General features: G+C 42.1%; 1 protein-coding gene across 1 annotated transcript; it reads right to left on the reverse strand.

The window, feature by feature from the left end:
- Nucleotides 1–3,440: 3,440 nt before the first annotated feature.
- On the reverse strand, nucleotides 3,441–27,231 carry C12H6orf118 (chromosome 12 C6orf118 homolog). The gene is made up of 10 exons (XM_089922242.1): nucleotides 27,083–27,231; nucleotides 19,077–19,750; nucleotides 17,861–17,983; nucleotides 16,940–16,999; nucleotides 14,487–14,611; nucleotides 11,625–11,683; nucleotides 8,236–8,417; nucleotides 5,963–6,016; nucleotides 5,355–5,416; nucleotides 3,441–4,008 (listed from the first exon to the last, which is right to left on the reverse strand). The coding sequence occupies exons 1-10, from the start codon at nucleotides 27,105–27,107 to the stop codon at nucleotides 3,951–3,953; spliced, it is 1,422 nt and encodes a 473-aa protein (XP_089778368.1). The 5' UTR covers nucleotides 27,108–27,231; the 3' UTR covers nucleotides 3,441–3,950.
- Nucleotides 27,232–27,463: the final 232 nt, after the last annotated feature.

Consider the following 27,463-nt stretch of genomic DNA (forward strand, 5'->3'; position numbering starts at 1 on the left):
GCTATGCCTTCTCTTTTCTTCCCTACAGCTAATCGGCATCCTAGAATTAGTGAGCTTCATACCAATGTGTGTTTAATTATATGTTTGTTTAATTTTATTTAATAATTGTTTATTTGTTTAATTTTATATTTAATTAATGATACCACGATATATGTATCCTCTTGAAACTTGCTTTTTTCACCTAACATTATATTTTTGATATTTAGCAATGTTAACATATGTAGCTCTATTTCTTTTAACTGCTCTATAGTGTTCCACTGAAAGATTTCATCACCAGGACCATTACTACCCTACTCAGGAACCATTAAGTTGCTTCCATTTTCCACTATCACAGTTATACAGTGACCATTGATAGATAGGTATTGAGATAGATGATAGATAGATAGATAGATAGATAGATAGATAGATAATAGACAGACCAAATGAGAGAGAGAAATCTCCTTGGGTACATGTACATGAGTTTCTTCTTTAGGGTCAGACTTTTTTTTTTTTTGGCCAGCCAGTGCCCTGACCAGGGATCGAACCTGGGCTCTCGGCAGTGAAAGTGTGGAGTACTAACCATTGGACCGCCAGGGACTTCCCTAGGGTCAACCTTTAGAGTAGATCAGGATAGGTTATGCTGCAGTAACAAGTTAATCCTAATACCTATTGACATGTATAATATATATAGCTGTAATAAAGCTTACATCTTACTGATGTTGCAACAGGGGAATGTTTACGTCACAATCCACACTCTGAGTAACAGCATCTTTGGGCTCACTTCCTTCCTGGCATGGAGCGACTCCCAAACTCTCTAAGGGAGACAACTTCCCATCCAGTCACTGCATCCAGCTCAAAGTCCACAATCACTGGGGGATACCCTGTAGTCTCTCCATCCGCTAATAACCAGAAATAATTGCAATAAATGTACAAGTGTGTTTTCATACAGAAAAGGTGAGAATAGGGCTTCCCTGGTGACGCAGTGGTTAAGAATCCGCCTGCCAGCGCAGGTGACACGGGTTCGAGCCCTGGTCACGGAAGATACCACATGCCGCGGAGCAACTAAGCCCGTGCGCCACAACTACTGAGCCTGCGAGCCACAACTACTGAAGCCCACATGCCTAGAGCCCGTGCTCCATAACAAGAGAAGCCACCGCAATGAGAAGCCTGCACACCACAACGAAGCGTAGCCCCCGCTCGTCGCAACCAGAGAAAGCCCGAGTGCAGCAACAAAGACAAAACGCAGCCAAAAATAAATAAATAAAATACATAATTTTTTTAAAAAAGGTGAGAATAGAACATACACATAGCGGCCCTTGCTGTGCAGCGTTTTGAAGCCCTGCAGAGAGACACTGTAAGTGTCCCTAGGAAGCATGGGGTGAAGTGCTCGGTTTAAGTACTGATTCTGCATCTGAATGGAGCCCTCTTGTTCATTGTCCTTGTCACTGGCTTGGCCCTCCTTTGTTCCCCACTTGGACATGTTTGAAGTGGGCTTCCCGGAACATGCTTCCTTGGGAGATACACGTTTTCTCAGCTTCCTTCCTTCACCTCTTCATTGAAGTTCAGGGGGGTCCAAGGATGGTTCAAGATTTTGAACAGCAATGGACTTTCTTGCCTTAGGTTTCCAATTTCCTTGGCAGTAAAAGTCCCCTCAAAACTCATTAGATGTCCACTCCATTTGCTTCCAGTCACTTCCAGGTGACCACTGTTTGCTTAGAGATGCTCTCAGATCTTTTTCTTTGCTTTCTCATTCCCACTGCCCAGCTCTAATCTGCAATTCAAGGACAGTTTCCTGGAGGCAATGGGGCTTTGGTGGAAAGGCCACACCTGTAATTTACTCTTTATTTTCACACGGTCAATCAAGTTACAGAGATTTTATAATCTCATCTCTTACATCTTTGGACTCAAAGCAGTCATTTTTTTTCATAGTAAGAAGTCCAAATTTCTGACTTTTTTGTATTATTCTTTTTTATTTATTTTTACAAATAAGTTGATCTTTCCGGTGCTCACCTTTCTTGTAATATGTTATCACAACCCTCCCACATTGGCCCAAACATGTTACCTGGTCTTCCTGCAAGGGGGGTTGGGACACATTAGGAACACAGATATTCGCTGACCAGCACAACTTGTGGCCTAATTACATTCTAACCTGTTCGTATCAATTTACACTCACTTCAGCAGTGGGTAAGACTTAGTTTATCCGTGTCCTTGTGTGCACTTAGGTTTAGCAGACTTTCTTTTTTGTGGTTATTCTGTTCAGAAATCTGTGCAGCAAACAGTAAACTCCCTAAGGATTGGGACTGTGTCTTCTTTCCCATACTTCCAGCAACTAGCATATTGTCTGAAATGTACCTGAATGTTGATGTAATGAATGTTGCTTGAATAAATGAATGAATAACAGGATGACAAGCAATGAATGTTGTTTGAATAAATGAATGAATAGTAGGATGAATAGTAGGATGACTTTTTTTAAAGAAAAATTAACCAGTCCCAAGGATATACATACCAAAGTGACTGCTACAAGACTTTGATCTTGACAAAGATTTGTTATAGTTTATCTCATATCTCTTCAAAAACAATGTTTCTGTGGCATTAGCCAGAATAATGGCCAATTGAAAGAAGGATTTTCCTGCCCCTCCACTCCTCCCCCACAAATCCATTTGGTCTCTAAAGCCAGTAGCCCTCATAACATGGAATAACACATCCCTTTGCCTCTACATCCAGCTTCTCTGCCTTCAGAGTAGATCTTCCCTGACCCCGTCTCTTGAGTGAATAACTCTCCCTTTCTTGACAAGCAAATAAACGCAGCTTTGTGTGTTGGTCTGTTTTTAGTTCTAGTGGTCTTTACGTCACTCTTTGACATTGCAGAAATTCATTTCCCTATATCTTGACTGGTGATGTGTCAAAATAACATGGCACGCTACAGTGATAAGAGTTTAGGAACTGAGCAAAAGCCACACCTGGGTTTGGATCCCAGTTCTATTATTTAAGTGAACTTGAAGCAAATCAACTCACCATTTTACATTTTCATTCTCTCCCCTGTGTAATGGGATATCAGGTGCCTACTCAATGAGATTCCAAAGAACATAAATAACCCATAGAAAGCAACTTGTACATAGAGAACTCAACAAACATTAATAAAGTCTAATTTATTTCTATACATGGTAAAATGTTTCTGTTTCAGTTGCCACCCGTGTGTCTCTGAAAGCAGAGGGGATCAGGTCCTAGGAAGAGATGGACATCTTAAGGAGACCTGTGATGAACACACCTTCCAGTCCATAGAAAGTAAACCTTGCTTATCTCTTTCTTTCTCTCTAACCTCAAACCCTACAGTTCCAAGTTAGGGTTAAAACCCTCATGTTTATACCTATCGCTGACATTTGACATTCACTGCAGCCCTATATACAGTTGTCCAAAGTAACTGGACTTGCATTTACTCTGAGTGTTCAGACCGTGTTATAGGCAAAGTGCGGATACAAAGGCTGTCATGAAGATTGCCATCAACCAAGAAATGCACAGTGCAAAGCACTGTGCTAGTTTTGTAACGGTGGTAGAGCACTGTGTCATTTCATTAAATGGATATTTATTCAATGACTACTACATTTTATTAAATGCTTATACATAAACTTGCATTGGCAAATAAGAAATAATTTTAATCTGTATTGCAGCAGTGCTGAATTTCCTATCCCTATCAAACAATTGAAAGTATTTTTTCCTGGAGAAAGTTATTGAATGGAAGCAGAAAATACTCTAAGAACTACTATTTTTATGAATATGTATACAAAGTGAAACTAATCACATGAATACATGTACTTATTTCAATATCTTGAGTAGGATACATATACCACATTAATTTTATTGGAGATTAAAACTGACAAAATGAAATGTATCTTCATTAATTTATACCTCTGCAAACATCCACACTATATAGATGGTGGCTGTGAGTTTTCCTGGGTCATTCTTCCAGTCACTTAAGAGTTATCTGTCTGTTTTAATTTTACAAATTCATTAATAAATTCCCAAAGGTTCCTTAAAATACAAAACAAATGAGTACAATGGGTTAGAAAAAAGTACATTAAGCATAAAAGAAAATTTCAAAATAAATATCTATTTAGGACACATTTACTCAAAACCTTAGAGTAAGACTTTGCAACCCTCCACTTTCTTTCAGAGGATATTTGTAGTAGACTTTTGGCCTTGAATGTAGCAAAGTTTCTCTCTCTACATAGGGGCACAGTCCCCTGCAACATTTTCCAGGCTAAGTAGGGTGTGGCAGCAGAGGTAGATTTACCTTGACGATAATGATGTTTAAACGTCAGGTCAGTTCATTCTCACTGCCAAGACTATGGAAGGAATCTTCCCTCTTTTGTATTTGTACTTCTATATTCTTTTCCTTTGAGGATAATACAAGGCCTCACAGAGCCTGGATCTACCTGTGTGGCTCAGTCAACACCCATACTAACACCTTTTCTCCTCTCTCTGCCATGCTGGCAAGTGGAATGGTTCTATTTTCTGACTCCTTTGCAGCTAAGGGTGGCCTTGGGATGCGGTGCTGACCAGTGAGATACGGTAGAAGTCCCTGGGAGGGGATTTCCTTCCTAAATACAACAGAATAAGCTCATAATGAGAAGCTCTTTGCCACCTGTCCTGTACTTTCCCCTTTCTTCCCACATGGGACACGGACCCAGTGCCTGAAGACAGCCACGCTGAGGCCCTGAGGAGGAAAACCATCCTTAAGGAAAGCAGGGAAGGAAGAGAGAAGAACCCTGGTTCCTTGATGATTTCATTGAACCTATGCCACCAACAACTAAACGTCTTTTTACTTGTTGATACAATAAGCTCTTTCCATATTTAAACCATCAAAGGTTTTCCCAGCCTTTCCAAATCCTGAGATTTAAACTATGGTACCAACTCAAATGAAAATTAACTCTACAAAATCTAAATGTATGTAACAGATAATACAAATCAGCGTTTTATTTTTAAATTAAAATTTTCAGAATCATACCTGTATAGGTTGTTTCAAAGATTTAGTATCACTGAAAGCCATATAATTTGAGAAAAGAAAGCCACTCGGAGCCACACATCTCCCCACCTTCCTGATCCCTGTCCATGAGTATTCACCCTCAATTCATCAGCTTTGTCCAAAGAATTTATTTCTAGATTGCTGAACAATATATACAGTGGAGCTTGAAATCTTGGACTAAGCATTCTTAAGCACTGGAAAGGATGTGTGGCATGCATGTGTGAAGTTAACACTCAGGAATGCAAACACTTCAAAAGTACCGTCCAGTGTAATCTAGCTGTAAATGGACGATCTTGATAGTTCCAACATCAGATTATTATGACAGTTCCTTTACCAGGGCATCAGTACTCACTGTTGTTCCCCCTCACTCAGCTTGCTCTTCCCCATGATCCGCTTCACGTGGTTTTCAACAAACTACCAAGAATCAGAAATCACTTGGTCATGTATAATGCATGATACTGCTCATTGGTAATGGCGGTGACGTTGTCGATTACATCCAAATGCATTACCACTTCTAGAATCAGGCATAGCATACTACTTCATACTGTATATAATACATATGTAATCAAGGCAGCACTACCATCTACGAAACAACAGATTGTTACCGTGTATTTCGGAGGGCTATCCTGGAAAGTCATTAAGGGAGCCGGTTCATTACATTCCTTGTCACCAAATAAACTTATTACAATTAATTTTTATGTGCAGAGGGGTTAGAGAAATGGTCAATTCTGATTGACACATTCAACTATTAAAAAAAGAATGCTTTTCTTTTCATTAATACATTAGTTTACACCTGTCCAGTTTTAAGCTAATGTCCGCATAGCAAGATATTCCTGGCATGAGAGAAAGTTATCATTTAGAAAGATTATGCATATACTTTCATATTTGGTTTATGACATAGTACGAGAAGGCACTAGGGGGAATATTTTTATTGAAAAACATAGATTCACACAAACTTACTTGTATTTTCTTCTTTAAAATTTTATTTGCTGTCTCCAACTTTATAGTTTCAGTCTGAAGGAAAAATGGTTTGAAAAGAAAGATACTTGATTAAGAATATTTGTTAAATATTTTTCCCCATTTATGGAAAAAAAGTATTATGTGAATGCTGTTATTCTAATTTCAAAAGTATTCAACAGCACACCACTTAAAAACAATGAATAAACAAAGCATGACTTGAAGGACATTTATTAAGACAGAAAGATCCTGGCCCTCTGGGTCAAAAACTAGAGAAGGTGGAAGCTGATGTTGCAAAAAACTGGAGAAGCTTAGGGAAGTTCCAGAGTAGAAGAGTTACTCATTTATCAGAGCTAATAATGGAATTTTTAAGATAGCCAGATACAATATAAAAATACAAACAGCAATAAGTCACATAATATCAGTGTTAACTGATTATAAACTGTAATGTTAAGAAAAAAAATTTTGAGTTGCCATTCACAATAGTAACAGATACCAAAACGTTGCAAGAACAAAAGTAACAAAACATATTTAAGACCAATGCATTAAAATAAACAAATACAAAATGATCCTAGATGGAGTGCTCACATTGTAAAGCTGCCACTTCTTCCCTAATGAATTTCTAATTCATTAGAAGCACAATAAAAATACCAAGAGTATTATTACTGCAACTGAAAAATCAGTTAATACTGTAAATGACAATATCCAAGATAACTGTGAACAAAATAACGATGAAGAAAGGATATCTGCTCTTCCAGATATCCACCATATTGAAAAGGATTCGCAATTGCATCATGAGGCTGGATAATGTATAATTAAGAAGTCGGGCTGACTTTAAATCCTAATTCTACTACTTGATGCCGTGAGCTTAATCAAGTTACTTAGTATACCTGTGCCTTGGTTTCCCTATCTGAAAAAGAGGGTTACTAACAGCATCTATCTCTTAGGGTTGTTGGGAATTAAGTGAAATAGTGTTTTTGTATTGTTTACAGCAATATCTGTGCATTGTAAATCCGTGATATGTTTAGTTACTTTTTCTTCTGGTTAGAAATAACATTTCGAATCCAGATCCAGATACCAGTTACTTAATAGGATAATAAATGCAATTCTATTGTACCCTCCAGTATTTGAATTAAGGAGCCAAATATAAATAATAAATATTTAAAGTATTATAAGTTACTGATATGGAATCATTATAGGGAATCTTCTATTTCCTAGGTTCAATCCATTTAAAAGGGGTCTTAATTATGAAAGAAAAGTTTACATGATTTTGCATTATAACATGCTCACAATACATAAAGCTACGACTCATTTTCACTGTTTAAAAATTCAACTATAAATTAGTGTTTCTTCTCAAGACAGTTTTAGTTTAAAAAGGAAGGGGCAGACTCTAAATGAAAACACAGAAGGAAATCTGAACAGATTATTTTAAAATAGAGAGAGAGAAATCAAAACAGGTTTAGACCACCCCCACCTTCCTATACACTTTATAATTTGACTTAAAAAGAAAAAAAGGTAGTACTGGGAAAATGTATGTAACTCTATAACCAGGAGAAAAAGAATATTCAAATATCACTTATAAATTCTTTAAGTAGAAGTTGTATTGAGTTAGATTCTGCATAAATAAAATTTAGGTCATAACATTAAAAATTTGGGCATCATAGCATTTCAAAACATAGATCATAATTTATATTTTATTGTTTATCAAGAAAATGGTTAGCAACAATTGATAAAGTCTAATATAGTAGACCCTCAATGGCAGTAACTAATCCTATCTTCCAGCATAACTGTACAACTTGTATGGAGTCTACGTGGCTCAATAGTAAGTATAAGGACTTTGGGGCCCAGAAGAATTAAACTGAATCCCAGCTTTGCCACCTGTATTCTGTGTCAAGTTGGGCAGGTCACTTAGCCTCTCTGGGCTTCAGATTAAACTACATAGTATATATTAGACACTGAATGATGGGAGTAATTTTTATGATAAACATTTTCTATACAAAATTGTTAAGTTTTAAGAGATGTCAACTGACCTGAAAGAGATCCAATTTGACCCTTAACAGAGCTGTACAGAATTTTTATCACCTTCATTTTTGTTGTTTTAGCTGTACGTCTTAATTATTCTAATCATTTGCTATAAGTGTTTTGAAATGAAAATATGTTTGGACCAAATGTTATGTTATTTTTTTTCCCTATTGCAAAATCAAAACGCTTTATGTGTTTGCCAAGATCTTCCAGCAAAAGAACAATGTAAACATTCAAATAAACAATTTGCATACCTCTAAGCTTTTAATCTTATTCTCGGTGATATGCAAAATTCCAGTATGAACCAAAGTTGTTTTAATTTCTCTTTCAAGAGCTTGAATTTCATCCCATTTATTAAGCACTTCACACCTCTTTTTTTCAACCTTCTCAATAAGAGTAGGGCACTCCTCCTTCATTACATTTTTCTCAGGTGATTCTGGAATATTTTATAAAAGCAAAGTATTCTATGTTTAATACCTTAGTCCTTATTAATAACATTATGTATTAACAATATTATGTATGTTGCATATAGTTATAAACTATAATGTAACTGAAACTTCAAGCACATCCATAAAAGTTATCTGATCCAAGTTAAGTATATGTATTTCATTGCCTTGGTATCTATATATTTTTCTATGTTGTGAATCTTTTCCTATTAAAAATATAAACAGTAAAGGCATAGCAACTGAGATAAAAGGAAAAAATTATCTGATCCAAGAATGGGGGGATTACTCCTTTAATTCATTTATGTAATTGATGAGTATTTATTGAGTGCCTAACACAGTGTGGGGAAGATGCGTGGATGGATGACTTTACCAGAGACGTGTGACTAAGTTGAGACCAGGAGGATGAACAGCAGTCAGACAAGCAGGAGGGTGTGGGGAGGAGGCGGAAGGGCAGAATTTGGCACATTCAGTAAAAGGAAAGTTACACAGTAGGCTGGGGGCACTGCAGGACCAGTGAGAGACATGAAGAAATGACACTAGAAAGGAACAGCGGGCAGATCAGAAAAGGTCTTCTAACATGCGTGAAGAAATCAGTCAAACCTGACTTGAAGGCTGGGAGGCTTTTAGGCTGGGAGGAAACACTATCGACCATGGTCACTCTGTCTACGGTATCAAAAGTGACAAAGGCAAGACTCCAATCTGGACGGCCAGTTAGGAAGCTACTGCAGTCATTCGAACCATCAGATCATGATAGAACCTGGGGCATAAAGAGAAGTGGAGGGGGACGATTTAGGAAATACAACTGGTAGCTGCCATGATCAGGATGTAGGGGAGTAGATACCAAAATAACCCCTAGGTTTCAGCTTGGCCATAGCTAAGAACAGATGTGGTGGGAAGGGAATAATGAGCTCAGTGCAGCAGAGGGGTAAGAAAGAGCTGGGTTTAAACCCAACTTGGCCACGGCCACTTACCACAAGCCCTGTTGACATGGTTGCAGGGAGGAGAGTGAAGATGCCTGCCAGTGGTGTTCTGACTTGAGCTGCCACGCGTTTGGAGATGCCATTCATTGAAATTTCCAAGGACATGCAGATTCAGAGAGAGAGCGAACCCAACCTTGGACTTGTTGAGTTGACACTCACGTGCCATGTCCAGTAGGCAGTGGCATATACAGATCTTAAGCCTAAAAATGTATTTTAGCAGGGAAGAGATTTAGAATCAAAGACATGTGGATTGAACCAAAAACATGCTGGGCTCCAATCAATATCAGTATTCAAGGAGTGCCGAGAGGCGGTGGAGACAGAGAGTAACTCACTGCTAAGGCTGCTTTGTTTTCAGGCAGCACAGCTAGATTCTGATGAGTGGGAGGTTAAAATTTTTTGAGAAAGAATGACTACTCCTTTTTGACAGGAAAAAAGGCAGAAGGAGCGATCATGCCTACTTATACATAGGTAAGCAGGACCCAAGTCATTGCCGTCACTCAAACTTGCCAAATTTGGAAGAAGGGAAAAGTGGGAAGGTAAGTTTTGATACATGATGAGCTAACAGAGCAGAAACAGTCATTAAGCCTCTACACGAACTCTGAGAGATACTACAAAATAAAGTCTTTGATCCGCACCTTGATCTAACCTGAGGGTTTCACCTGAAACAATTAACTGTCAGCAAAGAAGCCAAAAGGAGTGTGACCCAACTGTTCCTCTTTTTTACCTAAAGAGGAAGACTGTCGTATCAAAATGGGGGGAATTCCACAGAAAATGTGTATGGTTGGAGAAGGCTTGCGAATGAGAAAACTTTAGAAAAAGAATAAAGGAGGAAGAATACAGGACACCAGATTTCTTCTCAAAACCAGTCTCAAAACAGGTTAGACTTGTGAGAACAACCTCAGAGATGCTGAGAGGAGAAAAGTGATTCCAGGATGAGTTAGTGTGGAACAAACCTGGAGGAAAAATGACATTTGAGTGAATCATAAATGTAAACAGTAAAGATTAATGAGCGGCATACTTAATTGAACTTATTTTGGTTATTTAATCAAACTCTAAGTTGCGTATCTAATTTTGAGATAATTTTTAATATCTTTAAAATATTTTATGTTTAAATATCTTAAAAATTTTTTGATATCTTTAAATTATTTTATGTTACTTCCTAAATGTTCACAAAATGTAATTAATTTCCCGTGACCTGTGTGTTCCTGTTCACATGTAATAATGATACAAGAAGGAGCTGACAGGCAGAGCAACTCCGCTGTGCCAGGCCCTGGCCCTGTGCTCTTGCCTCACACGGGTCATCAGGCTGAATCCTCCCAACGACTGAGGGAAGCACTATCACTGTCCCCAGTGAACAGGCAGCAGCTGAGATGAAACCAGTTCAAATGACAGCCATGTGAGTGGGTCGCTGTGATGGGCAGGTTGAGGACCGTCTGCAAGAGAGGGCACCCCAGACCTGGACAGAAACTCATTGTTGTCTGGAAAAGCTGACTCCTCTGATCCAGGAATAAAGATGTAAAGGTTGTGAAAACCAGGCTGGGCTGTCTTCCTTGCTGTTACCCTGGAAACCACAGGCCACGGCCCCGCTTCCTCTATTTCCATCTCATTTGGTTGCGCTGAAGTGTTCACTGTCTGCCCCCCGCCCCTAAAAACTATTATATATTTCAAGACACTTTCTCTAAAATCAACAGCGTTTAGTCCTTCAGCACTTCCTCGAGGGAGCTGACTCTCATATTTATATCATTTGGTCAATTTTCCTAGAATCTATTCCAAATATCTTGGTCAAAGCTTGACCTAATTCTTGCTACATAAGGTCCTGAATTCATGCAATGTTCCACTAAAACCCACAAAGATCCTGGAGGAAAATGAAATGCACACAAGTCGTCTCTTGTTACAGAGAAACTCAATAACCAAAAGTGCCCAAAGCAGCAGAAACTGGGATAATGATCTTGGCCGTGACATAATCTCTTAAAGAAATCAACTGCTTCCTTGTGTCTTTAAAGTATTTCATTTAAACCACTTCAGATAAAATGAAAACTTACTGAATTTCTAAAGAACTTGATGGGGAAAAAAAGGAATAAAACGTAATAATCTCTCTGAAAAACCCTTTCAAACAACTAACAGAAGAGACCATGAACAGTGGACAAGGTTTGAAGATTCCTCACCCGAAGGTCACAGCAAAAGTCACGTCAGAAGATCAATCACACGGTCACTCACCTGATCTCTTCTTAGTGGATTGCAGCAACATGCGTTCCAGCTCCAATTCACTTTTGAGTCTACGGTTTGGTGAGAAAACATAGTGATGTATTAGAACCCTGTTTGTACCATTTTCCTTTTGTCTATTTTATACAACAGTCCTAAAATTGAGAAATAAGAACAGATCTTCTTAGTTTCTAACAAAAAAGGTGATTTGAAGATGTATGAGAGCCTGGATCAGTCAAGTTCAATAAACAGAAGAATACTTTCTTACCAAGATTGCCTAAGCCACTGGTAAAGGAGCTGGTCTTACAGCATTTATTGATATTACTTTGTGACTTGAATTTTTAAGAAGCAAGGGGGTAAAAAACCTAGCATTTTACACTCTGAAGCCAATAATGAAACAATGAGTCCAATAATGGAAAAATCCTACCGATATTGGAATACATGTTGCATTTTCCCTGTTAATTATGATTGTATCCCATAGATACAATTTACAAATTCCACTATATTTAAACTAAAAATAAAACACAAGAAATTTTAAAAGGAGGAAATAAAACCTTTGTTATCTCTTTGTATCTTCTTCCTCGTTCAAAATAAACTACACTGACTATCTCTAATAGATTTAGAGACAAAAAGGAATCAAATAAGTCTTGCATATACTGAGGGAAACGCTGTGATTTGGTGAAAAACATCAGCACCACAAATGTTTTAACACTGCCTTTTCTACAAGGGGCTTTTGATGGTTTAAGAGTTTCGTACGCATTAACTCATTTTATGACAGACTAAAAGAAATAGAAAAGTATTATGACTCCAAGTTTAAGAAATTAAGGTTAAGTGGGTTAATAATAATGGTGAAAACCTTTTCAATATGTATTTCAGAGGGTTCAGTCTCCACAAACTTTTGATGTGTTGTGTTATATGAGACTTCCCTGGTGATGCAGTGTTTAAGAATCTGCCTGCCGATGCAGGGGACACAGGTTCGATCCCTGGTCCGGGAAGATCCCACATGCTGCAGAGCAGCTAAGCCCACGCACCACAACTACTGAGCCCATGTTCTCTAGGGCCCACGTGCTGTAACTACTGAGCCTGCGTGTCACAACTACTAAAGCCCACATGCCTAGACCCAGTGCTCCACAACAAGAGAAGCCACCACAATGAGAAGCCCATGCACTGCAATGAAGAGTAGCCCCCGCTCACCACAACTAGGGAAAGCGTGCACACAGCAACGAAGACACAATGCAGCCAAAAATAAATTAAAAAAAAAAACTTTTAATGTGTTACAGTTCTAAATTTACTTATGTTTCTATTTCACTGCTTTGTTTTTCTTCCTGGGGACTTCCATTACATATAAGTTGGATCTTCTTTGCCTGTCTTTTATTTCAACCACTTTTTCTCCGACTCTTTTACTTTATTTATCACATTTTAATTCTCTTGATTGTTTCTTGCTTTTTCCTAATGCCCCTTGTTACATTTTCATTCAAAACAATTCCTCCCTGGACATGTCCTAGTTTAGTCTTGATCTGTAATATAATTTTGACTTTTTCACTATCTTTCCTCAGTTGTCAAATCTTGTTTCATGGCCTCCTCTTTTGCTGCTGTTGATTTCTGTGTTTAGGTTTTAAATTTATGACGCAAGGTTGTTTTTATACCCTGAAATGCTCTTTTGAGAATATGTGGTTTAGTTTGCAGGGCTGTGGCACAGTTTTCTTCTCCAGCTGTTTGTTGTTGTTGTCAGATGTTAGGGATTTTCATCAACTAAATCATATGGGTCCTTATTTTCTGTTTTCTTTTTAGAGTCAGCTGTGTGGACACAGACTCTGCATTTTTATGGTTAGGGCTCCTAGTTTGTGAGATTCTTAATTCAAGAAGACACTTTTCTGTCAGAGCAAATTATACTGTTGTTGGGGTTTTATTTTGTTTTGTTTCCTTTTTTTTTGAAGAGGCGGAAAAACAGTAGTGGGAGGGGTTGTGTGCCCTTTGATTTTCTTCTCTTAAGGGGTTCTAAGTTTCTCTCCCTTGCTAATTTTTCTCTTCCAAGTATGCTGATCACTTCCTCTTAACCCTCTTCTCACCCATATCATCATCTCAGAATTGTTTCCTTGCTTCCACACTCACTTTTATGTCCCCTTCTTTTGAGTCAGTTCTCTGGTGGACCTCCCAGTAACCTGTGCAGTATTCTCACTTTGGGTGGTTCACTCTCTCTCACACAGTGCTTTTAAGACAATTTTAGGATTTCTACTAGCTCCATTCTTCTCTCTGCCCCAGACTGACCTTGCTTTCACCAAGTTTTGCAGAAAGAGAGTAGATAATGTTTCACTGGCACAGAATGTTTATTTTCTATTTTCAGGTATTTTGAAATTAGGACACTTTCTGTCTTTTAGTTACACTGAAGGCAGAGTTTTGATTTTTGGTTTTTGTTTTTTGTTTTGTTCGCTTGAGCATATTATGAGTGTGTCAGATTTACTTTCATCTTTTTTTTAATTCTTTAAAAAAATTATACCCTATCAGATTGTGGTTTCACCCTGAAAGACTAATCACAGAGGTTAAAAGATTTTCTAAGTTAAAAAAATAACTAGGGCATTCTTAAAAGCTATCTTGAATTTGCAGCATACTCAGCCAACAATAAATCCTCAGGGGACAACTGAAGATGGCCTGAGATTCCTTCAGAAACCTCCCCAAACTCCTCATAGAAACACCAGATTTAGTAGAACATCCTAGTCACGTGTGTGACGGTTTGTGCAAGACACCCGGCGACCAGGTTGTTGTTGATAAAGGCAAGGTGTCACACCCAACAAGGCAGGAAAAAGTGTAAAATATGCTTGTCACATGGTTTTAAGACATTGTAAAATAAGTGTAATCCCAGCATAGATCAACCCTCACTTGTCATTACGGTCCAGGGCTGCTTTGATGGCCATCACGAGCACCCTCAGCTCCTCCCTGGCCTGGTCGACATCTGCGGTCCTCACCCTCCTCGTCTCCAGCCCCTGGATGTGAGTCAGCAAAGTCTGGGCAGAATGAGGCCGTAACAGGTGAGACAAACACAAAGCAAAGGTGAGCATTTTCCTTTTTCTGTTAATACAGTGTGTTCAAGATGTCCTGAGTCAAAATACAAATTCTAGTCAAAATAGGTAAATAGGGAGGACGGAAGGGAGGGAGGAATATCAGAGGAGGGATAGACAGCCACGTGAAGATCTGGGTAAGGTATATATTTTTTTGGTTTGTGTGGGGGAAGGAAAGTGATGAATAAAGTGCTTCGAGCGCATTATTATCAGGACTGCAATTGTTTTTCTAATTAGTGAGAAACGATAGTAACTCGATGGCTATATCTGCATATAAAGTGATGCTTCTCAAATGTGGTGAAACAAAGGTCTCTGCCTTCTTAAGTGACGGGCTGCCAAGTTTCCAGAAGCAGAAGGAAGGATCTAGTGCCCTGATGCCCTGGGGAATTCTTCATTCTGGTGTTTGATTGGGATATGGGCATATATGTTCCTTTGTGACTTAACCTCAATAAGTAAAGAACAGGGCAGACCCCCAGCTGGAGCCATTGCTTATTCCTGCCAAACAAAAGCTTTTTTCTGAAGCACGAAAAGCTCAAAACAAAGAACACCATGCAAACATGTGATTTTCGATTAAGAGCTAAGTTAGAACGGACTTCCTTATGAGGCTGTGATTTTTATTTTTTCATAGACAAAGTAAGACATTCTTCTTCCCAATTTATAAGATAGAATTTTTAAACTTTATTGAAAATGTCAAAAGTCATCCTAGCTACAGTGCTATATTCTCTTAGTTTTGTAAGTGATAACATCATTCCTGTAGTCCATCTTCCTTATTAAGCATCCACAGGTGTGGCTTAAGCCTAGAGGGAACCCCTGGAAGTTGGCACAGTGAGAGGAGGTAGCCACAGTTTATGTGGGCTGCTCGCTCTCCCCTGAGGGTAAAAACTGTACATGCTTTCCAGTAATTACTAACGTAGCACCCTCTATATTCCCAAACCATTAACATCTATAGCTACTCCACGGTTTGGGACTCCAGAGAGTCCCATCTCTGCTTCCAACTTCCGTGCTGTGTCTGTGTCCAAACTTCCCTCTTCCTCTAAGAACACCTGTCATTGGATTAGGACCCACCCTAATGACCGCATCTGAACTTGATTACATCTGCACAAACCTTATTTGCCAAGAGGTCACCCAGCTTCCAGGTGGACACTATTTCACCTCATTGGGAAAATGCAGAATGTGCAGTTTGGAAGGAGCTGGTGAGGCATCAGGAGACAAGGACCACACACGAACTATGGCAGTAAATATTCAGTAAAGAGCACCTTAACAACAGTGTCGGAAACTGGAGATGTTTGTGGGACATTTTCTTACTTTCATTTTGCTGTCATAACAAATTACCACAAACTTAGTGTCATAACACAAATTTATTATCTCTGTTCTGTAGGGCAGAAATCTGAGTGGCTTTTGGACTCTGCTCAGGGTCTCACTGGGCTGAAATCAAGGTGCAGGCTGCACTGCCTTCCCTTCTGGAGCTCCAGAGCACAAACTCTTTCCATGATCATTCAGGTCATTGGCAGAATCCGGTGCCTCGAGGTTACAGGACTGAAGTCCCATTCCCCTGCTGGCTGTCAGCAGGGTCCACTCTCAGCTCCTAGGGGCCTCTCTCTAGTCCCTGCATCTGGACCCTCCACCTCACAGCTCCCAATGGTCCTGAATTCTTCTCAGGCTTAGAATCACAGAACTCTGACTTCCCCTTCTGCCACCTCTCCCTTCTGACTTCAGCCAGGGAAAGTTCTCTGCTTTTAAGGGCTCGTGTGATTAGATTGGGCCCACCCAGTTAATTCAAGATAATCTCCCAATTTTAAGGTCTGTAACCTGCCGACTCAGACACGTAAGTGTCAGCCTCCAGGGGACACTGGCTGGATACACTGTAATCTGGAACTCACAGGAAAGATTGGGGTGATGCATACAAAGCCAGGAGCCATCAGTGTAAGGGATCTCATCTACCAGCAGGGAGCAAGGAGAGAGAGAGGGCCGATTCTGAGAGAAGCAGACACGCGAGGACTGGGTTACAGAAGGACAGGCCTGCAGAGATCATGGAGAACTGGTGGCCAGAGATACTGCAAAAAACAAGAAACGTGTGTGCCTACCCCGCCCATCCCTCACTGTTGCCTTTACCTGGAGTGTCCTTCATGAGTATAAAGCCAATTCCTATTAAAAGCGTCAGCTGTTCTAAATTATGGAGGCACAAATGGGGCTTCTTTGATTCAGACAAGTTTCCAGTGCTCAGGAAATATGAAGAAATAGGTTCTACTTAAGACTTGCATGATTGATTGTTACCTTATACTGTTCTGTGGGCTGGGTCTTCAGAAGTAATAACATGTAGAGTTCATATTCATCCTATAGAAAGCAAAAAAGAAAAAAAAAGAAAGAAGGAAGAAAGGAAGCAAGGGAGAAAGGAGAGAAGAAAGAAAGATCCATTGGAAATGTGTTATGAGATTACAGTACAATGTAATATTCTTTGCATATGTAAATAAAATGGAGGCTAAGGGTGCCAGTTCAGATCATTTAAAAAAATGTAAGAATGCTCCCGCAATATATTAAATAGTATACATACTAAAATGTACAAAATCTCACCATCTTTAAAGCATATTTGAATATTAACTATTGAGGACTTCAGGATAGAATCACAAAATACCTTGACACATGTACAACATATGACCTCCTGCCACTAGGATGCTCCGTGGATTTGGGTCCTACTGACCTTCCAGAGATGGAGATGTTCTCTGGAGGGCAGACCACCACACCCTGCTTTTAAGCCTTGCTTGTTTTGGGGACTTGGACAATAGCAGATTCCACAAGCAACCTAATTCCAACTCAGCTATGATATGATGGTCACTTTCACCATGAAATCACAACAAACTTAAAACTCCTTAAAGATTTATATAAAATTATATATGCATAACCATAGAAGTTTCTGTGTTACATATGTGCAGTTTATAAGAGTTTATCTACAATTAGGAAGCTTTAGTATATATATATGGGCTTCAGGAGTGAGCTAGCTGGGTGTTTATCTCACGTGACCCATTTATGACTCATGTGTCTGTAGGCATATTCCTTCAAGTCTCCGTGAATGATTTTCCTCATGTGTAGAATGGACACCATGATACTCGGCAGGATTTCTGTGAGGCTTGAGCTCATGTGTGCAAAAAATCATGCATGGCTCTCAATTGTTATCTGGGAAAAGCATGTTTCTCTTACCTTAATTTCTTTCAAGATATCACCAAATATCAAAGAACTATTGCAAATATCTTCAAAGACTTCTCCAAAGACCTGTAGTCTGTTGAACTCTTCAGGGTCACAGACACATATTTTCTGGAGCTTCTGGAGGAAAAAGAGAACTAGCCCGTTTCAGGATGACTTCGTTTTCCCTTCTGATTACTTTCTCAGGTTGAGGAATCAGACACCCCACGGGGCTTTCTATCAGGGGGCACAGGTCCCGCCCCCCAGCGTTGGGTCTCAGCAGAGCTGAGTGCCCAAACACCTGGGGCTGAGAACCTATGTTTGCCTGATTTTTCTTGATTTATTGCCTTGCCTCCCGTGAGTCAGGGATTCACTCTCCACCTCTGCAGTGTCCTCAAGGTCCTTCTCTTTCTCTCAGTCCCCTCAGCCAAACATCTCATCACTGGTTACTTCACATGTAGACTCTTCCCTGCATCCTCACCCTTCCCATCACTAAGTTCCACTCTCAGCCCTCGGTCGCTCCCGGCAGCATGTCCCACGACGCCAAACTACCTTCTAAAGACCGCTTGGCTCCTACTTGGATTTCACCTGCATCCTCAACTCTCTCCTCGCCCTCTCTTCACACTCTTCCATAGTGAGTTAGGCCAACCTCTTCCTCAGGTGCTTCTGCTGTCCCAGGGGCACTTGCTTGACTGTAGCTGCTCTGCAGCATCCATTGCTATCCATTATGACATCACCTCCAAGGCACCACTTTCCAAACTTAACCTTCTTTGATTTCACCCTGTCACCATCTACATCGCGTGGGATATTCTCAGCCTTTTTCCATCCTACCTGGGAAAGTAAGTGAGGTGTCAGAGAGCCAGCCTCCGCCCACAATCTTTATTTATTTATTTATTTATTTATGGCTGTGTTGGGTCTTCGCTTCTGTGCGAGGGCTTTCTCTAGTTGCGGCGAGCGGGGGCCACCCTTCATCGCGGTGCGCGGGCCTCTCACTGTCGCGGCCTTCTCTTGTTGCGGAGCACAGGCTCCAGACGCGCAGGCTCAGTAGCTGTGGCTCATGGGCTTAGTTGCTCCGCGGCATGTGGGATCCTCCCAGACCAGGGCTCGAACCCGTGTCCCCTGCATCGGCAGGCGGACTCTCAACCACTGTGCCACCAGGGAAGCCCCGCCCACAATCTTTAGACTCCCAGGACTGACACCGGTACCGATAGCATCGCAGAACTGCCCTCCTTACCTGCTCCAACTTCTTTTCATGGCACGTCACCACCTTGCTCCCAGTGAAGTCACTCTTCAACACATCTTGCTTTGCAAGAACCTGTTTCTGGAAAATCAAGAACTTCCTGTACTTGTCTGCTTTTGTTATGCCAGCCAAGTGTGAGCTGAGGTACTGGAACTCGTCCCTGCCTGGGGGGCACATCGCACACTCACAGCTGGACTTCACTTCTTTGTACTTCAGAACCTTCATCTTGGGCCATCTTAGCTCTTCTCTCTCTGGCCGTTCGGGGGAACCTTCCTCTCTCAAACCCTTCTTTGGAATCAAATCCTCCTCCGAAGTGTGGGAACCATGTGTCAGAGGGTTCAAATACCTGAAGAGTGGTGTGTTCTCGGCATCGTTTGGGCCCACAGCTGTGTTGATGGTAAAATAAGCTAAAGCACCTTTCATCTTTTTAGTCTTCTTGTCAGATGGCTTTTCTCCTCCAAAGACGTTTGCCTCCTTGGGCCTGTTGGCATTGGGCCAGTGATACAGGATTGTCTCCGGAGGCCTGTAGAGCTTGCTGGGGTTCAGGTGTCCGGAGGTGTACATGTAGACATCATCTCTGTGGTCTTTCTGGAGTTTGTTCAGAAGTGTCCTTAGATTGCACAGAGTCTTAATACCTGGTGTCTCACAGTGTTTCCACCTTAGGTAAACTGGTCAGGAAAGACAAGAAGAACGTTAAATACCACTCTAGCTCTACAAAGAGGCTGTAAGAGGGCTGTGTGTATTGGCTGAGCCAGCATATACCTCTCCCAGAGCAGGACCCACACATACAGAGAGAAGAGAGTACAGGCCAGTCTGACTGCAGACGAAGGGTGAACCAGGGCACTTGATGGGCAATTGCCATCAGAAAGCCCAGGACCCGCAAAGCCAGGAAGAAGGAAAAGGGGATTTTGATCCAACAGGGAATTTCTTACTCTCTTAGCAAAGGCTCTAGAAGAAAAATCTAAAGGCATGATCATAATTCTTAATGACGCTTAAAGCGAGCTATGCTAGGGAATAAATAAAGGTGTTTTTCTTTCTCCCTTAAAACTAAACATCTCAGGAGTCCCTGAGCAAACCGATCCATGACTGATGAGACGTTCACACATCCCCCGCCCCGTGTAGGAAGGAAATGAGCCACAGAGTGAAACCTGCGGCTGTGTTGACAGGGGCCCCAGCTCCCTCCACAAAGGGTCCCGGAGGTAGGAGTCCGTTCGGGCCCTGGGAAACGCCGCCTTCTGAATCAGTTCTAACTGTGTGAGCGCAAAGACCTTGTATAACCTCTTGGAGCAGCCCCGTCCTCTGCACGATGCGGAGAGCCGTCCTACTCTGAAGGGCCGACCGCCAACCAAATGCAGCTGCTTTTGGCAAACAAGCACATGGACGGAGTAGATACTCCGTAAAGGCCACCTAGTTTTATCAAAGGACTGCAGTCCAGGGAACACCTTCTCAACGCTTCTGGTAGGACAGGAGTAGGCCCAGACTCCAACAAGACACGGGGGAGGGGCTTTCTTCCTGGGCTGTCGCTGAGATGCTCACGGAGCGGCAGGCCTGGTGCGCGACCTTCCCAGACAACGCTGGAGGAATCAACCAGCAGACGTCGTATCACTGCCTTGTTACCCGAGCTGGGAGGGGCCCTGGGAACAAGGCAGTGAACCAGGCCCATCGGGGCCCTCGAGGGCCTGGCCTGAGCTCTCAGAGGCCCAGGATTCACCTACATCCACACCTGCCACACCCCCTCAATCCACACGACAGGCCCACCTGTAACTAGGCCCCTTTGGTGACAGGGAAGCCGAGGGGAGTTTTGTGATCAACTCAAGTCCCGGCACCTGACAAGTGGCAGCGTTGATTTCGGAATACGGCAACTTTACCCTAACTATTGGGTTCTTCCCTCATTCCACAAGGGCTCGAGCAAAGGGGGCCAGGGCAGGGCTTTCTGGGACCCACACCAAACCCCTTCCTCCGGCCAATCCACGTCTGAAAGCAGGACCATAAATCAGGACATGTCATTGTCTGCATTGCCACCTGAGAGAAGAAATGAGGCCCCAGAGGGTATGAGGAGGGGTAACAGCGTCTCGTGCTGTGTGACGAAGCCCCCTACGTCCAGAAGCTTCACACCCCCAGACTAGCTCACTACTCCATGGTCGGCACTTCAGCCCGCGGGCTGAGCTCTCCACTCCAGGATCACAACGAGGATATCAGGGTGTGGGCCTAGCTGGGTCCTTGGAGGCTTTGAGGGGAAATCTGACCCTGGGCTCAGTCCTGTTGTGACAGAAGCCAGTTTCTCGCAGGTGTTGGACTGAGGTCCCCACCTCCTAGTTGGCCTTTGGTGGGGGTCACTCTTGGCTCCTGGGGCCACCCACCTTCCTGGCCACACGGGCCACCTTCATCCCTGAGCCAGCAAGGGCACTCTGCATACTTCCCAAGCCCTCGACCTCTGACTCCTCCCTTGTGACTGACCTCATGTGATCAGGTCAGGCCCACCCTGCACTCTCCCGGCCGTGAGGTCACTGGTGCCATGGGACACAGTGCAACCAGAGCGCTCGTCTCATGTTCGGTCCTGGGATCTGTGCTGGGCACGTACAGCAGGGGGCAGGGAACTCGGGCCACCCCAGGGCTCTGCCCACCCCAAGCCCAGAGCCCAGGCTCCCTCTGCACTGTCCCAGGTGGAAAAGAATCATCCTTTCCCTCCTGTGCGGTTGGATCCTGGAGCAAACACTTCTAGCAATGGGATCCTTGAGAATTTCCTTGCTAAGTAGTTTAGTACTTCAAAGAAACCAATTAAGAAATGTTAAAAGAATTTTTTTCAGCCAGAACTCCTTTTTTCTTTTTAACCTTTTATTTTATCTTGGAATATAGTTGACTAACAATGTTGTGATCGTTTCAGGTGTACAGCAAAGTGCTTCAGGTATACATGTACATACACATGTGTCTATCCTTTTTCAAATTCTTTTCCCATTTAGGTTACATAATATTGAGCCGAGTTCCCTGAGCTATACAGTTATCCACTTTAAATATAGCAGTGTGTACATGTCAATCCAAGCCTGTTTCTGTTTTGTAAATAAGTTCATTTGTATCAAGGAAATGTTAAAACATTAATAGAACAAGTTTTCAAGACAGATAATCATAATTCATCAAACGCACCAACATGTAAAGAAAGCACTAAAAAAACATTGCATCAGTTGGGCTTCCCCAGAGAAACAGAACCAGCAGGATGAATATATAGAGACAGAGATTTATTGTAAGGAATTGGCTCACACAGTTATGCAGTCTGCAGAGTCCAAAATCTGCAGGGTAGGTAGCAGGCTGGAGACAGAGTACACGTCCAAATACCTCCTGCTGGAGGATTTTCTCTTGCTTGCGGGAGGTCAGTTTTTGGTCTATTAAGATCTTCAACTGATTAGATGAGGCCCACCCACACTATGGAGGGGAATTTGTTTTATTCAAAGGCTCCTTACTTAAACGTTCATCTCATCCAAAAACACCCTCAACAGAAACATCCAGCATGTTTGACCAAATATCCAGCACTGTAGCCCCACCTAAGCTGACACATAAAATTCACCGTCACACACATTAGACCCACTCTTTTTGGAAAATGGGAGGAGATGACTTAATTGTTGTGTTTTCCTTTGTTTATTCTATTTCCAAAAATGAGTTAGAGCCACCAGCAAATTAATTAGTAAAATCAGTTTCCTACTTAGAATTTCTTTTCCTCAGTTTGCAGGAAGACTTGTGTCACTAGACTTGGAGAATCCAGATTCCGTTTCTCTCTGCCAAGATCTTATGATAAGTACCAAGGGTCCCATCTCAGCAATGAATATTTTAATGATTTTTCTAACTGTAAACATTGTGATTTGCGTATCCTGCCATCTCAAGCTGACACCCGGGAAAAAAAAAATTGAAAGGGTTCATGGAAAATGTGATTCGCTACAAAATGATCAAGGAATAAATTTGCTTTAAGTAAAACCAAACCAACTTTTTGACTAGATACTGATAAGGCAGATACAGTAATAGGTTTGGGGGACTAGATTTGAATTAACAGATATTTCAACCATTATTATTAGCATTTGATATTTTTAAACACGGGGTGTTGTTTTTCAGTAACTCACCTTTTTCAGAATAGAAGCAACAGGTCTTTAACATCAAAATTATTAGAAATCACTGTCCTGTGTTAGCTGAACTCTGGGAACCCTGGCATCCCATGGAAATCTCGTTGGTCTCTTTCCAGAACATCCTACACCACCTGTGTTTTCTGTGCTCCGTCTCCCCCACTTCCATCCTGAAGTCAGCAAATATCCTGGAACGTGTTATTAGCAAGAATTCAGAGAACAGGCCAGGCCAGGTGGGGTGCCAGGCTTCAGACAACCCGGTCCCTCCCTGTGTTCTGTGGTCCCCTACCAACTCCTAACAGAGCCTACAAGGGGCATCTTTCCATCCATGTGGACCCTCTCCTTCTGGCTATTTTGCTCTGCCCCATCTTATCCACCTGGAGGATATTTAAAAACTCCTCTCAAGATTGTCATCTTTCTTTCCTGAACCCAGCAGACGGCATTGGGACTGTTTCCATACACTTCTGCTATGACTCTTAAATTTCCTCAAGGGAAAGAACTATGTTGTATTCACACTAGCATCTTTGGGAAAAGATCAGGGGTAATTGTTTAGTTTAATGAATAAATGTGGAAAAGAAGTAAAGTTTTCAGAATTTTAAATAATAATTTAAAATTTTATTCTGTACCACACACTGTGCTCTCTCTCTTAGGGGATAAAGCAAATGTCCCACTAGGAATCTTAAAGTCCGATAAGGAAGAAGATATGAACACCTGTGATAGGGGAGAATACAGGTGCCGTGGAAGAAGCACACATTACAGTGTTGACTGAGAAAGGAAAAAGAGATCTTATGTCAATTATCTTTCTTAAGTTGGTTGAGAGTGGAAGGCAGAGTAATTGGTGCCTCAAAGATGTCCACCTCCTAAGCCACGCTCCTGACAAAAGGACTTTGCAGATTTAATTAAAGTTATAACCTTAAAATAAAGAGATTTTTCTGAATTATCTGGGTCCAGTCTAATAAATCCCTAAAAGCAGAGAACTTTCCCTGGCTGAAGTCAGAAAAGAGAGGTGGCAGAAGGGGAGGGCAGAATTCTGTGATTCTAAGCCTGAGAAGGATTCAGGACCATTGGGAGCTGTGAGGTGGAGGGTCCAGATGCAGAGACTAGAGAGAGGCCCCTAGGAGCTGGGAGTGGACCCAGTAGACAGCCGGCAAGGGAATGGGACTTCAGTCCTACAACCTCAAGGAGCAGGATTCTGCCAATGACCTGATGATCCTGGAAGGAGTTTGTGCCCTGGAGCCTCCAGAAAGGAAGGCAGCCCAGCCTGCACCTTGATTTCAGCCCAGTGAGACCCTGAACAGAGGCCACCTGAGCTCACCCAGATTTCTGCCCTACAGAACGGAGATAATAAATTTGTGTTGCTTTAAGTTGTGGTAATCCGTTATAGGAGCAGCAGAAAACTAATACATTGGGACAGTGAGTGGAATGTAGGTTTAGTTGATCTGTGATAGGAAGGGTGGGACAGTGATGACAGGGTGGCGGAAGCTAGTGGCCAGCAGAAGGGGCTGCAAAATCCCTAGACAGAACTGGCATTTCAAGGACAGCAGGCATTGCAAGAAGAGGTGACGGGTGACCACCCAGAGCCCACCATCTTCCTCCCCCGGTGACCCTAAACGGAAGAAAGCAGTGACACCTCCCAACCTTATGGAGTAGAGCGACTTCAGTTTCTTTACTTGCCTACTAAAGAAAGAATGACCTCCAGGGCTGACCGACCGTAGAATTGCCACCGCTGTCCCATGCACTTCCCACGGCTGGAATGCAGGCATCTCAGCCTCACTGGCACCGAACACAGACTCTGGCCTTCTACCCACTTTACCTGGTAGGGATTTGCCTGGTAACTAATTTTTCTTCCTACTTTTAATTTACAGATTATGTACTTATTATGAAATACAAAAATAAGGTGAGATGCTTTTCTATGTCCAACCACCGAGTTGTACTTTTACACGTGAAATGAAGTTACTTTATGAATTTCATTCTGTAGGGCAGTTCCTGAGAGTCAGGGACATTAACACGGATGTTCCAGCAAAGTGGGCTTGGATGTTCTGTCTCAACCTCATGAGCTCTACTCTGGGCGCCCACCTCCTTCCCTCCCACCCCTCACGGGAACAACACTGACACCCTCACGGGACACAAAGGAACAGGTATTTTGCGCAAAACTGTCTGAATGACCGGTACGACGGAGGCAACACACCTGGAAGCAGACAGGAGCTTGACAAGAGCTAAAGTAGCACAATTAGAAATTCTTCTCACCCCTAGTGTTGAGGACACTTGCCCAGGGAGGGGACTGACACGATCATTTATATTCTTTATAAAGAAGAGGGTTTTTCTTAGACACAATTAGTATGTTGAGTAACTGCACGCAGAAGAAATAGTCAAAGAACTTATAAAATCACGTTTTAAGCAGCGAACATTTCCAAGACTCTTTGGCACTCACACCAGCTGCTGTTCGCCTTTATTTGTTAAGTTGGGCGATTCCTGCAGTGCGTTGACTGGGCCATATCCCTGAGACCAATCCCAGTGTGCATGTGAGGGAAGCTCTCGTTCTGGCTGAAAGTCTCCATGAGACATTTGAAGACGTTCAGAAATATGGCCCACTTCTGAAGAACTTAGGGGCAGGACAGGAATAAAGACACAGACGTAGAGAATGGACTTGAGGATATGGGGAAGGGGAAGGGGAAGCTGGGATGAAGTGAGAGAGTGGCATGGACATATATACACTACCAAATGTAAAATAGAGAGCTAGTGGGAAGCAGCCGCATAGCAAAGGGAGATCAGCTCGGTGCTTTGTAACCACCTAGAGGGGGTGGGATAGGGAGGGTGGGAGGGAGACGCAAGAGGGCGGGGATACGGGGATATATGTATATGTATAGCTGATTCACTTGGTTATAAAGCAGAAACTGGCACACCATTGTAAAGCAATTATACTCCAATAAAGATGTTAAAAAAATAAAATATAAATAATGAATTAATTAAAAAAAGAAATATGGTCCAGTCACCCTTGAACTAGACTCATTACCTTGTTGAAGAAACAGTAATAGTAATAGCAAATTTAATGAGTACTTACATTTGGTATCCTAAGCGCTTTACATGCACTAGCTCATTTAGTCCTCACCACGGCCCCAGGAGATAGGTGCTCTTACCATCCCCTTTTGCAGATGTGGACACTGAGACACAGGTGGTTAATCAGGTGTGCACGGCTCCCGGAAAGCTGCTTCCACACCCCATGGTCTCACCTGCCCACTAACCAATGCACAGAGGCCAGTACAAACACACTTGGAAGTGATAAAATCCCATTAAAATATTTTATAATTCAGACTGCTTCAATCCAACAAGTTTTCTCTCTGTCCCAAATTCATCTGAATCAGCATTTTCATGCGCGCTGTGTGATGAGAAAGCAAGGACTTCAGAGTCCGAAGACCCAGGGCGAAGTCTGCCCCCCATTTGTAAAATCACAATAACCCAGCCTCCAGAGAGATGAATCTAAATCAGAGATGGGGAAGCACTTTGTACGCAGCGGTGTGGATCTCCTGTGGTTTGTGGTTGTTTAGCGAGACTGTGGAAGGGCCGTGTGCTAAAAAAAATCCTGAAATGTGGTTTTTTAAAAAAGAACATACTAACAGCATCTAGAAATGTCCCCCATCCTCCCTCCTCCCAGAAGACACTCACACACACACACACACACACACACACACACACATCCGACCTCTTTCTCTGCCTTTTATTATTGGATTTTCTGAGAAGTTTCCAATCCCCAAATCCAATCCTAAACCCTGGTGATCCAGGAGATGAGTTGCAGCCACAAGAAAGGTTTTGATTCTTCACAGTGGGTTAGAGAAGCTGGGTTCCTAGGCAGTCAAACATCAAACACCAAACACCAAACACTCAATGTCCACTTACATCCAGGCTTCGAATCCTCAGCCATCACCACCTTCCCACTGCAGCTGCTGAGGCTGGGAGTTGCCCTGGAGACAGACAAACGTTCCAAGTCCCTCCCCCAGGGCTCCTCTGTTGCCAGGCAACCAGGGTACACAGCCCCTTGCCAAGGGATCTCTCCTCTGACCTCCTCATATGCCTCTGGCCTTCTTGAACAGGGAGTACTAGGTTTGCTTGCCTGTTTTCCTTTTTAAAATTCCTTTTTAAAATTTCCTTTTTGTGATTTGAAAAACATCAAAATGCCCTTGCACCCTTTAATTCCTTTCCAAAGCCCAGGAAGCCAAAGGTAAGTGGCCTTTCGTTGGGCATCTTCTATGGAGATGTACAGATTGTACAGTGCACGAC

Source organism: Delphinapterus leucas, chromosome 12 (genome assembly GCF_059928025.1).
Source record: "Delphinapterus leucas isolate spDelLeu-1000000601 "Yukka" chromosome 12, BTC_Dleu_Yukka2, whole genome shotgun sequence".
Lineage (NCBI taxonomy): Eukaryota > Metazoa > Chordata > Mammalia > Artiodactyla > Monodontidae > Delphinapterus > Delphinapterus leucas.